This window comes from Eumetopias jubatus, unplaced genomic scaffold, assembly GCF_037043125.1.
Source record: "Eumetopias jubatus isolate StellerSeaLion01/CBP00866 unplaced genomic scaffold, mEumJub1_p1.0 scaffold_2, whole genome shotgun sequence".
Taxonomy (NCBI): Eukaryota; Metazoa; Chordata; class Mammalia; order Carnivora; family Otariidae; genus Eumetopias; species Eumetopias jubatus.
In genome coordinates this window covers 62,622,514-62,635,178 of record NW_028274808.1, presented here as the reverse complement: position 1 = coordinate 62,635,178, position 12,665 = coordinate 62,622,514, and the positions used below count along the sequence as shown (strand labels likewise).

General features: G+C 33.5%; 1 protein-coding gene across 1 annotated transcript in view; it reads left to right on the top strand.

The window, feature by feature from the left end:
- TLL1 (tolloid like 1) overlaps window positions 1-12,665 on the top strand; it is a 213,443-nt gene that overhangs the window by 165,151 nt on the left and 35,627 nt on the right. The window contains exons 13-15 of the mRNA XM_028104406.2: window positions 5,653-5,848; window positions 7,947-8,072; window positions 10,151-10,311. Coding sequence (XP_027960207.1) covers window positions 5,653-5,848; window positions 7,947-8,072; window positions 10,151-10,311 — 483 coding nt within the window. The remainder of the gene's footprint in view (window positions 1-5,652; window positions 5,849-7,946; window positions 8,073-10,150; window positions 10,312-12,665) is intronic.

The following is a 12,665-nucleotide window of genomic DNA, read 5'->3' as shown; positions in this document are numbered from 1 at the left end:
TATACACTGTCAATTGTATATTTTCTGGCAATAACAAGTTTTTAGTGAATATTTATTAAATTTAAGAGTGATGTAAAAGTAACTGTGTCATGAAAGAAAAAACTCAAATGGTAGCATTAAAAAACTCAAGTCACGTGAAAATAAACCTAACCCAGACTCATGATTTTCATTGTCACATGGTTGAATGTATATATTCTGTTTTTGAACTGTAATGATCTATGTGTTAATATTAATTAATATTAAATAGTAATACTAAAATAATATTAAATAATGCAATATTAAATATGATAGTAACAAATTTTAAAATAATGTTCTATTACTAAGCTTTTCTCCTTTTTTACAAAATTCTTTTTGTTCATAGCATTATGTCTTAGCCTTTGCTGGATTTTTCCCATTATTAAAATTAATTAATTTTTTTTATCATTTTAACAAGAGTGTATGTAGTAGTATATGTATATGTGGAATCCACACAGATATGGAAATTCCCCAAATTAATTTTTAATGACGAATGCTAATCTACAGTGTTTTTTAGTCATACTTTTCTTGAACATTTTTTCCTCCAAAGCAAAAAATAATGACTTTAGCTTTGTTCCCTGTGTATACAATTTTAAATTATATTATTTGTAGAAGTTTAATCATTTACGTAGTTGATTACATTAATTATATTTTAAAACTACATTCTAACAGTCATAGGAGAGCGTTGTTTTCATTATTATAGTAAAATAAAAAAAAATTTACACTTGATCTTAGCCAAAAGGCCAAGAAGCGATAAAATAAAAAAAAAAAATTAAAGTGTACAGTTCAATAGTGTTAAGTATATCCACATTGTGCAACCGGTCTCCAAAACTCTTTTCGTCTTGCAAAACTGAAACTTTATACCCCAAACAACTCTCCTCTACCCCCAACCCCTGGCAACCACTTTTCTACTTTCTGTCACTATGAATATGACTACTCTAGATACCTCATGTAAGTGGAATCATTCAGTTCTTGCCTTTTTGTGAATGGCTTATTTCACTCAGGGTAATATCCTCAAGGTTCATCCGTGTTGTGGCACATGAAAGGATCTCCTTCCTTTTTAAGGCTGAAGAACATTCCATTGCATGTATATTTGACATTTTGTTGATTCATTCATCCATTGATGGACATTTGGATTGTTTCCACCTTTGATTATTGTGAATAATGCTGGTATGACCAAGAAGGTACAAATATCTCTTTCAGACCCTGCTTTCAGTTTTTTAGATTTATACCCCAAAGTGGGATTGTTGAATCAAATGGAGAATTTTTCAATCTATTTTTAGTTTTTCACAGAGTATAGTAGATCTTTTATTGAAATCATTGTCTAGAAAGTTTGGGCTTTTCAGAGCTTTTTACAAATAATTAGGTAGATGTTTTTGTAATATTTATTTGGAAATTTGATTATAAAATGAAGGTAGAGTGTACGAATGAATCCTACGTCTGGGCATGGTCCCTTCTTTTTGCCACAAATCTCTGCACTAGTTTGCAGTTTTAGAATGAGAGGCTATTGTAGGTTGTATTTAATTTATTTTAGTTCTTGCTAAATAAACATCACTCAGCTTTTCCATGCTTCTTTTCTAACCTGCTGGTAAAGGCATGAGCTCCACATACTAATGAAATGTAATATTAATCCCTTCTGGCTAATCTTTGTACTCATTCTTCCTTTTTTGTGTGTTTGAATCTACTTCCAATGTCATTTAAATTTCAGTTTCCTAAAAACTGTTCAGAGCTTACTATCAGTTTCGTTGTGTTCTATATGTACATATTAGGTATGTTTACATTATGATAAACTTGCCACATTTGTATATGGTTTATGCTCTGAGTATCTTAAAGTCTGTAATAAATCAGCATCATCATTATCAAAATATATTTATTACATGTGTAATTGTGCATGACATTGCATTCAGGTTCCAGATATGAACTGTGTCCATGTTGTAACTCAAGAAGAAACTGCTTTTTCTTTTTTTTGTTTTTATAAATCATTGACTTTGGTGTTCTTTTTTCTCATGGAGCTTACTGGCAAAACACCAATGGACTTACCCACTTTTTAAAAACATTTTATTTATTTATTTGAGAGAGATAGCGCACAAGCAGAGGGGAGGGGCAGAGGGAGAAGTAGACTCCCTGCCAAGCAGAGAGCCCAATGTGGGACTCCATCCCCGGACCCTGGGATCATGGCCTGAGCTAAAGGCAGAAGCTTAACTGACTGAGCCACCCAGGTGCCCGACTTACCCATTTTTTAGCTTCAATCAGATTTATTTCTATCTATTCTATAGATTAATTTATGAAGTAATTGATATAGCTGGAGAAAATGTTACATAAATGACATAATTAAAAGAACTCAAACTTTCATTTGTGCTCACCATCATTACTCTTGTGTAGATGTAGTTGAAGAAGTGTAATTATAATTAAGACCAATAGATTCATTGTGCTCGCATTGCAATTAGATCTAATGCAGTTAAACTGAAAAATGTAAAGATCATTGAGGTCATTAATAAGATATCTAGGAGTGTTGTTGTATGAGGATAATGCATTTCTAAATATCCTAAATTCATATATATGAGGTACATTTTATTTTCTAGACAGTTGAACAACTGTGGCATTTACTTTGTGAAAATACAGTATAAGTTTCTATTGAGTTACCCCTAACACAAAATGCATGATATTTAATATGTAAGTAATTAATAATTCATAAATAGGTACCAGTAGAATTAATCTTTTTTTTTTAAAGATTTTATTTATTTATTTGAGAGAGAATGAGAGATAGAGAGCACGAGAGGGAAGAGGGTCAGAGGGAGAAGCGCTCTCCCCGCCGAGCAGGGAGCCCAATGTGGGACTCGATCCTGGGACTCCAGGATCATGACCTGAGCCGAAGGCAGTCGCTTAACCAACTGAGCCACCCAGGCGCCCAGTAGAATTAATCTTAAAACTGGCCATTTTTGTGCATTTTATCCATGAAATATTTACTTTATCATTTAAAATATTTAAACCTCTAATTTTTTACTAAGTAACCAGCGAATATGCAGGTACTTTAAATTAAAATTTAAAGAGCTCTATTATATACCTGTTAAAAGAACAGAGTGAATTTTATGTACAGGGAAATATCCATTATCCTATTTCTTTTTAACCACTGAAGAAATACAATTTTTTTGGTTTCGTTTTTGGTAGTGTCTATCTTGTTTATGTCCTTGTTAATATAGTAATTTTTGAAAGCCATTATCTCCTCAAAATAGTGATTAAAAAACCCTTTCTAATTAGCCTATGTTTTATTCTAGTATGGCTTATAATATAAACCAATTTTATTTTTCTTAGTTGACCTATGAAAAGCAGCTTCTTTATTGTGTGTTCTCACTTCCTTTCTTCTTCTGATTCATTCTTTCCCTTTTCTTCCAAAATGATTCCTGAGTCAGGAGCAGTTCATTCTGTGCCACTCAGGCAGGTGAGGAGAGCTTGCTGAGAGCTTTTGCTATTTTCTACAGTTTGTCACTAGTTCAGTGTTGCTTATTCTTTTATCAAGTCTATATCTGGAGAGTTTGGGATATTATTTTATGTGTCCCCTTGACCGAAGAAAGGCCTTTGGCCATCTGGAAATGTTCTTATATTTATAGAGAACTCTGATTTTGAAAGGAGTATATTAAAAGCTGAGAGAAGACAGCATATAATATAGCTGGTCAGATTGGCCTTGTCATCCCTGGTGACTAAGTTACTAGTGTCACTGCTTGCTCTCCCAGGCCACCTCTCTATTTAAACAGCTGTCGTCTTAAAAATATTCTTTAAAAATGAGATACTTTTTATAGTGAACATTTTCCCATTCTTTCCCCAAATTCCACACAGAAAGAGAATACATTTTTAGGAAAAAAACAAGATTTGTATATCAAACCCAATGAGTACCTACTGACGGTATAATTTAAAATTATAACCTTCACTTCCCCACTTCTCATACTTCTCATCTTGTTTCATTTTATATTTTTCCATAGAATTTATTGGTTGCTAATATTTTATGATTTCATCATTTATCCTGTTTGTTATCCGTTTACTCTCTACCCATCAGTAGCATGTAAGGTCCAGGAGGGTGAGGCTCTTTGTTATTTTGCTAAAGGATGCACACCAAGCAGTGAGGAGAGTGCCTAGCATAGAATTGGCACTGAATATTTGTTGAAGGAGTGAATGAATCCTGATTTGTGGTTGTGAAAAGGGAAGCAGCAAATGTAGTAATTAGTTCTGATCTAATCTGTCCTTCAAACTCTGTTGTTTTCTATTTGTCTTTATGCTATCTAATTTGAAGATTATCATTTGTAATGTATTGACAAATCATGAAATGGATTCTTCAAGGGGCGCCTGGGTGGCTCAGTCATTAAGCGTCTGCCTTCGGCCCAGGGTCCTGGGGTCAAGGCCCGCATCGGGCTCCCTCCTCCACGGGAAGCCTGCTTCTCCCTCTCCCACTCCCTCTGCTTGTGTTCCCTCTCTTGCTGGCAAAAAATAAATTAAAAAAAAAAGAATGAAAGAAATAGATTCTTGAACCAACTGTACCAGCAGTTTCATCCATTCAGGTCATGGTTCCATGGAATGAATGTACTCTCTGACATTCATTTTTTTTTTAATAAAGAATTCCATAAATTAGTGAATTATATGTTGAATGTGAGTTGACAAGATGTGATACTTTTCACTGTTTATTAATTTTAGATGCCTGTGTTTTCTAGCTTTAAATATCTAATAAGTGGTTAACTTCTTAAGAGTTTGGGGCTAATACACATTTTCTGTGGGAAAAAAGTAAGAATTTTATTTAGAAATTGTTTTATAATTTGAAAACAATTTGTAAATTTTGGTTTGTTGTTTTTAGAAGTTTGGAGCCAAAACATAGGTCCATGAACATGAAGTTCTTCATAAAGTTTTATAGTACTGCACTTTTTTTTGCAATTAGTTGCTTAAGGAAAGAGATTGAGTTCTTGCAGGTTATATGGGTTAAGAGGAGTGTGTTGGGGTAAATGGGGTCAACTGAACAGCCATATTACCTTGAGAAACGAATAGCCAGTGCTGATTCTACATACAGTAGTCTATCTACTGCTATGCTGACTATGGGTAAAGAATTTCATAGACTAGGAAGTATGTCATTTTATATTATCAAATTTTCCTTTAAAAAGAGATTTAAAACTTTAAACAGTGCAATATTTATCAACAGAATTTGAATCAAGCTTCTCTGTGAATAAGATAACAGTTTTGTTGATGAACTATCAGCAATTTTTATGTTTCAGAACAAATTATACATTGCTTATAGAATATCTGGTCCAGATTTTTAATGGTAATTTTAAGTTTGGATTTTTTTAAACTCTTTTTTCCAGAGGATTACTACTTGCATTCTAATTTTTTTTAAAGGCAGTTAACTTCTGTTGATTGTGATGCATGTGGATGCACTGTTCCATAGATTTTTGTATCTCTCTCTGTATACCAGAAAAATAGGCCCTTTATTCATGGGTGGTATAGATATTGCCATGCACACTCACAAGAAAAGCTCTCATTTGGTGTAACTTATTATATGACCCTGTCAGTACCATGGCACCAAGAACACATAATGCTCTTTCTACAAAAATTGTTTTATCTATTGATTAGATATATCTTCCCATATTTTTATTGTTGCAGATTGAAAGACATGACAACTGTGCCTATGACTATCTAGAAGTTCGAGATGGAACCAGTGAAAATAGCCCTTTGATAGGGCGTTTCTGTGGTTATGATAAACCTGAAGATATCAGATCTACCTCCAATACCTTGTGGATGAAATTTGTTTCTGATGGAACTGTGAACAAGGCAGGGTTTGCTGCCAATTTCTTTAAAGGTAATTTGAAGTAATTTAAAGTGTGAGATTTTCTTTGTTAGGGATAAATGTGATATTTAACATTAAGTTAAGAGAGAACTACAATAAAGTTATACTGGAAGTGAAGAATGCACTGTGCATAAAGGATATTTGAATGATTTTTGATGGTAAAAGGTTATTGGTAAAATACTGGAATTTGGAACATTGTAGCACAGGGTAAGAATTCCATTAGGATATCCTACCATCCATTTTTATGAAATACTCAAAAAGGCAAAATCCAGAAAGGGAATTTAGACAGGGAGAAAACATTTGGAATGTAATAAATATAAGATTCGTAACCAGAAGAAGTCATTCATCAATTTATTTCCAGGTGACAGCATTTCTAAACCACGTTATAGAGAATAATGTTCCACCACATTGGAAATAATGTATGGCCTCCTTAGCAGAATATTCTGATACCTAAAATGCCTTTTTGACAAAGAATTATTATTGATCAGCTTTAATTTTAAATTACAGAACCAAATTTTAGTATATTTTCATGTCCCATATTTGGTGTGCATTACTAAGGTAAAAAGAACTATTTTACTTATTTATTTTTAAAGGTTTTTTTTTAATTTATTTGAGAGAGAGAGAGAGAGTGGAGGGAAAAGAGTGAGAGTCTCAAGCAGACTCCATGCTGAGCATGGAAACCAATGCAAGGCTTGATCTCAGGACCTTTAACCAACTGCACCACACAGGCACCCCAAAAGAAAGCCATTTTAGTACAAATAACATCAAATTTGCATTTAGAAAATTCATAGGCACTTAACATTAAGTGTGTCATTGTAAAATAAGACTATGGACTCTGAGAAACAAACTGAGGGTTCTAGAGGGGAGGCCGGTGGGAGGATGGGTTAGCCTGGTGATGGGTATTAAAGAGGGCACGTTCTACATGGAGCACTGGGTGTTATACAAAAACAATGAATCACGGAACACTACATCAAAAACTAATGATGTAATGTATGGTGATTAACATAACATAATAAAAAAACCTCTTTATGGGGAGAGAAAACAAAATTTTCTCTACACTGATTTTTATAGAATAAATGATGGATTTAGTTGTGTATGTCAAAATTTACTGTGATTAATAGCCCAACACTTTCGTTATTTAAAGAACAGTATAATGGGTTTCCCTGAGAATTACTTAGGTATTCACCATATGATTTGAAAGGCAGAGAACCCTGGTATTTTTACTAGATGTATTCAAAGTATTTATTAAAATGTACATCTACATGCATTAGTTCTGTAGTATTTTATAGTAGAAGAAACATACCATCAAGCGTCCCCTCTGTGATGCTTATATATTTGGTTATCAAAAATGTTTGGAGATTGGCCAGTGCAGAATTTCTCCAGAGAATATTGTTTGCTATTTTCTCAACTCACACTAGGTTATTCCTGGGGATTGAGATTAGGGAATACATTGTCATATATGTTGTTTTAATAGCATATATTTTTCATATATACTTTTTATGTTTCCACATATAATAAAATAGTGTGTGTATTTACAAAATATGGAATTTTTATATTTCCTGGATCAAGATGTCTATATAAAAAATGCCGAATACTTTAAATTTAAAGAGGTCCAGTGGGTTTCAGAATTTTCTTTCCATTTATATTCACCATAAGCTGTTTCTTAATAATGGCATTTCTTTAAAAGCATTTTTCAGGATATCTAGCAAACTATACTATGAAATCAACAAGTGAAGCTGTTTTTTCAATAAGTTTTTCTATTTTATTCTGGACATTCTCTATGTCATAAGGATTCCCTTGACCTTAAAATTAGAAAAAAAAGAAACCTCACATACCTGTCAGAGATAAGATGATCTTCAGTTGGCATTGCTATTAAGTTTTTAGTCCTTCTGGTTCTTATACAATTCTTAGATTGAAGTGACGTGAATTCTTGTATTCCATCTATCAAGGGCTTGCAAATCAATCGTTCCTGCTCCTTTGTTGAAGAAATCAGTTGTCTTCGTTTCATCCAGAGTTATTAAGGGTCATATTTTCAGAAAATTTTACACCTTAGTATGTAAAACACAATACTCTATCTGGTTGTTCTCTACCCCTCGTGCCATCTTTGTAGAGGAAGATGAGTGTGCCAAACCTGACCGTGGAGGCTGTGAGCAGCGATGTCTGAACACACTGGGCAGTTATCAGTGTGTGTGTGAGCCCGGCTATGAGCTGGGACCTGACAAGAGGAGCTGTGAAGGTAGGGTCGCATCTGCACATGGAGCTCCCTGCATGAACCTGCACCCCCACCCCCCACCCCCACCTCCAATGCCCCATTCTTCTTTCTTTAATACCTGTCATTCTCCTTCCCTCTGCCTGCCTCTGTCCTCTACAGTAACCTCTCTCCTCAACTGATAAGACTCAGTTTGTAGTCATAGTTAACATGAAACCTTGCCTGGGTGCTTGTTACAGAATCAGTCATTTCCTCCTCCGGTTACCAGGCCACCTTGTTTATTATATCTATATTTGTATGCATTTCTCCCCCCTTTTGCTCTCTCTATAATCTATATCATCTCTCTATATATTTGTATTTTTATCTCTGTCTAGATCTAGATTTTTACCCATCCATCCATCATTTATTTTTACCTTTTCTTAGCCTAGGTTATGGGTACGTCTCCCTTACTAAAGTACAGAATCCTGAATCTGAATTGCTTTTGTACCTCTACCTTCTAGCACAAACATAAAGCAGGAGTTAAATGTGTTTTATTAATAAATGATTCATAAACAAAGAGATTTTGCTATGTTTTCTCCATTTCCTCTGCACGTTCTAAGATGGTATTTCTTGCACGTTTTGTTACCATGTCTTATGAACTCTTCCTTCAGAATTTAAAGCTGCTTCTTTTTTTTCTCCTCAGTTCCCCTGCTCCACTCTATTATGGGCCCCATACTTAAGTTACAATATAAATGGACTGATCTTCCTTCCTCTGTTCTATTCCTCCTTTGTTCATAACTCTCTCAACATGTCTGCCAAAATCATCTTCATAGAACTTGTAGCAGTTTAACATTACTTATAGTTACGTATTTATTAAGTTTACTTTTGGTGGTTCCCACAAAAATGTAAATGTAAGCTCCCCGAAAATGAGCACCTTGTTCTCTACTGTATCTGTAATACAGGACATAATGGTGGAAAAGGTGGCAGACTTATTTGCTTAATGAATAAATGCCATACCCTTAACTGACCTAAATAAAAAAGTCAGAGACTCTATGTTTCTTCTTAAAAGTTTAAACTTTTCTCTTTGGCAAAAGTCTCCATTATATCTATTAAACTACTAATCTGCTCTCTGTACTAGAATAAAATAGCCACAGTTATGAAGGCAATGTAGTATCTTTATAACAGAGAACATTGTATACCTGACAATAACAAAGTAGCATGATGATTCGTTCTGTGCGGTGCCTGAAAATAATTATTTTACTTTATAATAATTCATCAAAAAGCGGCAAATGTGAAAGTACAGGTCATTTTTACAATACATTTATAAATACAGTAATGTACATATATATATAGATACACACACACACACACATACATGCACATATATATATACACAAAGGCAATTAAAATTAAGAGACCAGTTACTTTAGGTAACTCTTGACTCCCTAGGAATTAATTACAAACCTTGTACAATATAGGTTCTCTTTCCTTAACTTGCTTTGGATACCCTTATTTTGCTAATTTCATTAACAATAAGGAAGAGAAGTAACATTTTAAATAGTACCCCTTTTAAATAGATCATTCAAAAGGGAAAGAAAACAGTTGTTAAATGGAGTTTTCAAAAAATAAAATGACCTATTTACTCTAGTTTATTTTGCTTACTAGCTCAGGTAACTCCAAGAGTTGCTTATCTTGGGGAGCAAGAATTTGAAGAAATAAGCAGTTAATTTTGGTCTCACTACATTGGACTATATTGTGCTTTATGCTTACCTTTCCATTAATTCTCATAACAACCATATGGTGTAGATATTATTATACCCATTTAAAAGATAAGACAACTGACACCCGGTTTTCTTTATATTGCTTCTCCAACTTTAAAGTGATCTGAAATGTTACAACCATAATTTGCTTAGGTCCAAAGCTACGAATTAACACCTTATGAATGGGATTAGATAATTAAAATAGTTGTACTAAAAACTAAGGAACAGTGACTGCAGCTTTCTAGATTTTGAAAAATTTGGAAGATGGTTGAAATTCAATGCTGAGATATTTGGTTATCAATGGAAAGGTGCTAAGAAGGGGATGACTCTATCAGGGGAAAACCTTGTCACTTTCTTTCCTTCTAGCGGCTTGTGGCGGACTTCTTACCAAGCTTAATGGCACCATAACCACTCCAGGCTGGCCCAAGGAGTATCCTCCTAATAAAAACTGTGTGTGGCAGGTGGTTGCACCAACCCAATACAGAATTTCTATGAAGTTTGAGTTTTTTGAGTTGGAGGGCAATGAAGTAAGTGAATAATAAATACAATTTTTTCTATTGTGTTTTGGGAAGACTGGTAAATGGAAGGAAGGGAGGAAGGAAGGATGGAAGGAAGGAAGGGAGGGAGGAAGGAAGGAAAGAAGGATTGATTTCAGTAGCACAATCATATAGATGTTACAGTCTTTCTTTGCTGTACTGTTCATTTCTACAACTGCTTGTAATTTCTGTTGGCATTGGATGATATTTTAGACTATTTCTGGGAGATTGAAAATTATCCAGAAGGAGTTTTACTTAGTGTATTAATATACAACAATTTCTTGATTTATGAAAGAACTATGAAAAAATTAGGGTCAGCTTCATGTCACATAGACTTTTCTAAAAAAAAAATCAATTAGTCTGTCAAAATTCAAAATCCACTGGTTGAGTCATAACAAAAATAGGCACTTAGGAGAAACCTGGTATATTTTTAATCTCAACAAAGATGCATTTAATTGACACTATCTTTCCTTTATAAAATATAACTTATTGTAATGAAGGTCCAGTTTTCTGTCAGGTGACCACATTTAAACAAGTGAAATCATTTATTTGAGAATTCCTATGTGCTAGTGCACACACACAATTCAAATGGAATGTCAAGCCTAGAAAGGAGAACTTTCAGAACTGTGTCCTTTGTATGATTGGTCGACATTGGCTTAATTTCAGTTTTGTTTGAACTTTCCTACTTTCTTTTCTTTTCTTATTCTAATTTCCATATCCTTTCTTCCAATGACTTTTGTGCTTATTTTAAAATGAACATGATTTAAAACTTCTAAGTATGATAAAATTAACTCAAAAATTATTTTGTCTCTGATATATATCTGTTGAACACTTGTAAAAAAGTGAAAAAACAGAAATATATCTATGCTCCTGAACAATAATTGTTGGTAATATTTGTGAATTTTATACCATCATGTTGTGTTTGTATATGTATCTTTGCTTCTTTTCCCCCCTCCTACTTTTCTTTACCTCTTTTTAATGACTTTTTTTTCTCTTAATTCTATCATAGTCAAGGCACTTATGTGCATTTTTTTTTAGTGCTACTAATGGCTTTGAGGTAAAAAGAAATTGCTGACTTTTGTGTTTCCTTAAAGAAAATTAAAGTCTAAAATGTGATGAACTTATATATTTCAGAGAATTATACAATTTTAGAGCTCAGTGGACCTTTTGAGATCCTCCTTACATCATGTGTTAAGTTTTATGATGGCAAAAACTGCAATTTATATTTCTAACATACTTTGTCCACATGAAACACCATTTTCCTTTAATAATTACCTGAAATTTAGAGAAATATTGAAATGAAGAAAATATTTTTATAGCATTTTTAGAAAAGTTTTCATAGGAGCAACCTTTTTTGAATATGGTAATCTCCCTACCAGTTCTGTGATTTGACATGAACTTGGTCTTGAGTGACTTCTACTCTCTCCATTTTCCCTAAAGCATTCAGCTGTGACTGATATGAGATTTTGATTCATTAGTTGATAGATGTTACTAGGAAGGCTGGAAGTTTATATTCAGGAGGAAGGAGGGTAGATGGTTTTAAATAAGTGGGTCATTGTATTCTGAAAGCATTTTCCCATGGTGGTGGTCTTTTTTCCTGGGAGGATCCTTGACAAACTCTCTAACATATCCCAAGTTTCTTAAACTTAGAATGATGTTACTATATGAAAGGCTTTTACAAAATTCTGTGTATTTTTGTGGTTTGATGTCTTAGTTACTTAAAATAAAGGCATGAGCAAAAACTTGATTTATAGATTACTGGGTTCAGTTAAAACTTCATTGTTTTAGTTATTATATTGATATCCAAAAAGAAAGATGACGTCAAACAACGTTAACCTCAGTAACATTCTCCTACCCTATGTCAGAGCTCTCTCTAAATAGATGTTGCAGCTGTAACAAAGTGGATAGAAGACCTTTTAAAAATTTTTCCTAACAACATTTTGCTTATTTATCACCTAATTAATATCACAAGAACCAGTAATTTGAGTTGACATATTGCAAAGTACAGATCATGCCCCAGGGTTCAATCATATGCATTGTTAAACCTTGCTAATTACACATTTATGTAATAAGGTCATTCATGCAAGATGTATTCTTTAGAATGTACTCTTTTGGAACTTTAGAAAAATGTATTATGGAAACATTTGTTAGAGGCTGTAAAATTGCTGAAGAATACATGGCATTCACTTAGATTCTTCCATTTTGGTGTTGTTAGTGCATTACATATAAACCAGAATGAGTCTACTTCATTGTAGTGTGAATTCCCCTCTCCATTCCACCACATAGAGTTTTTATTTGTTTGCAATCCTGCAGCATAGCTCCAGAGTAATTTTATAGCACCTGGC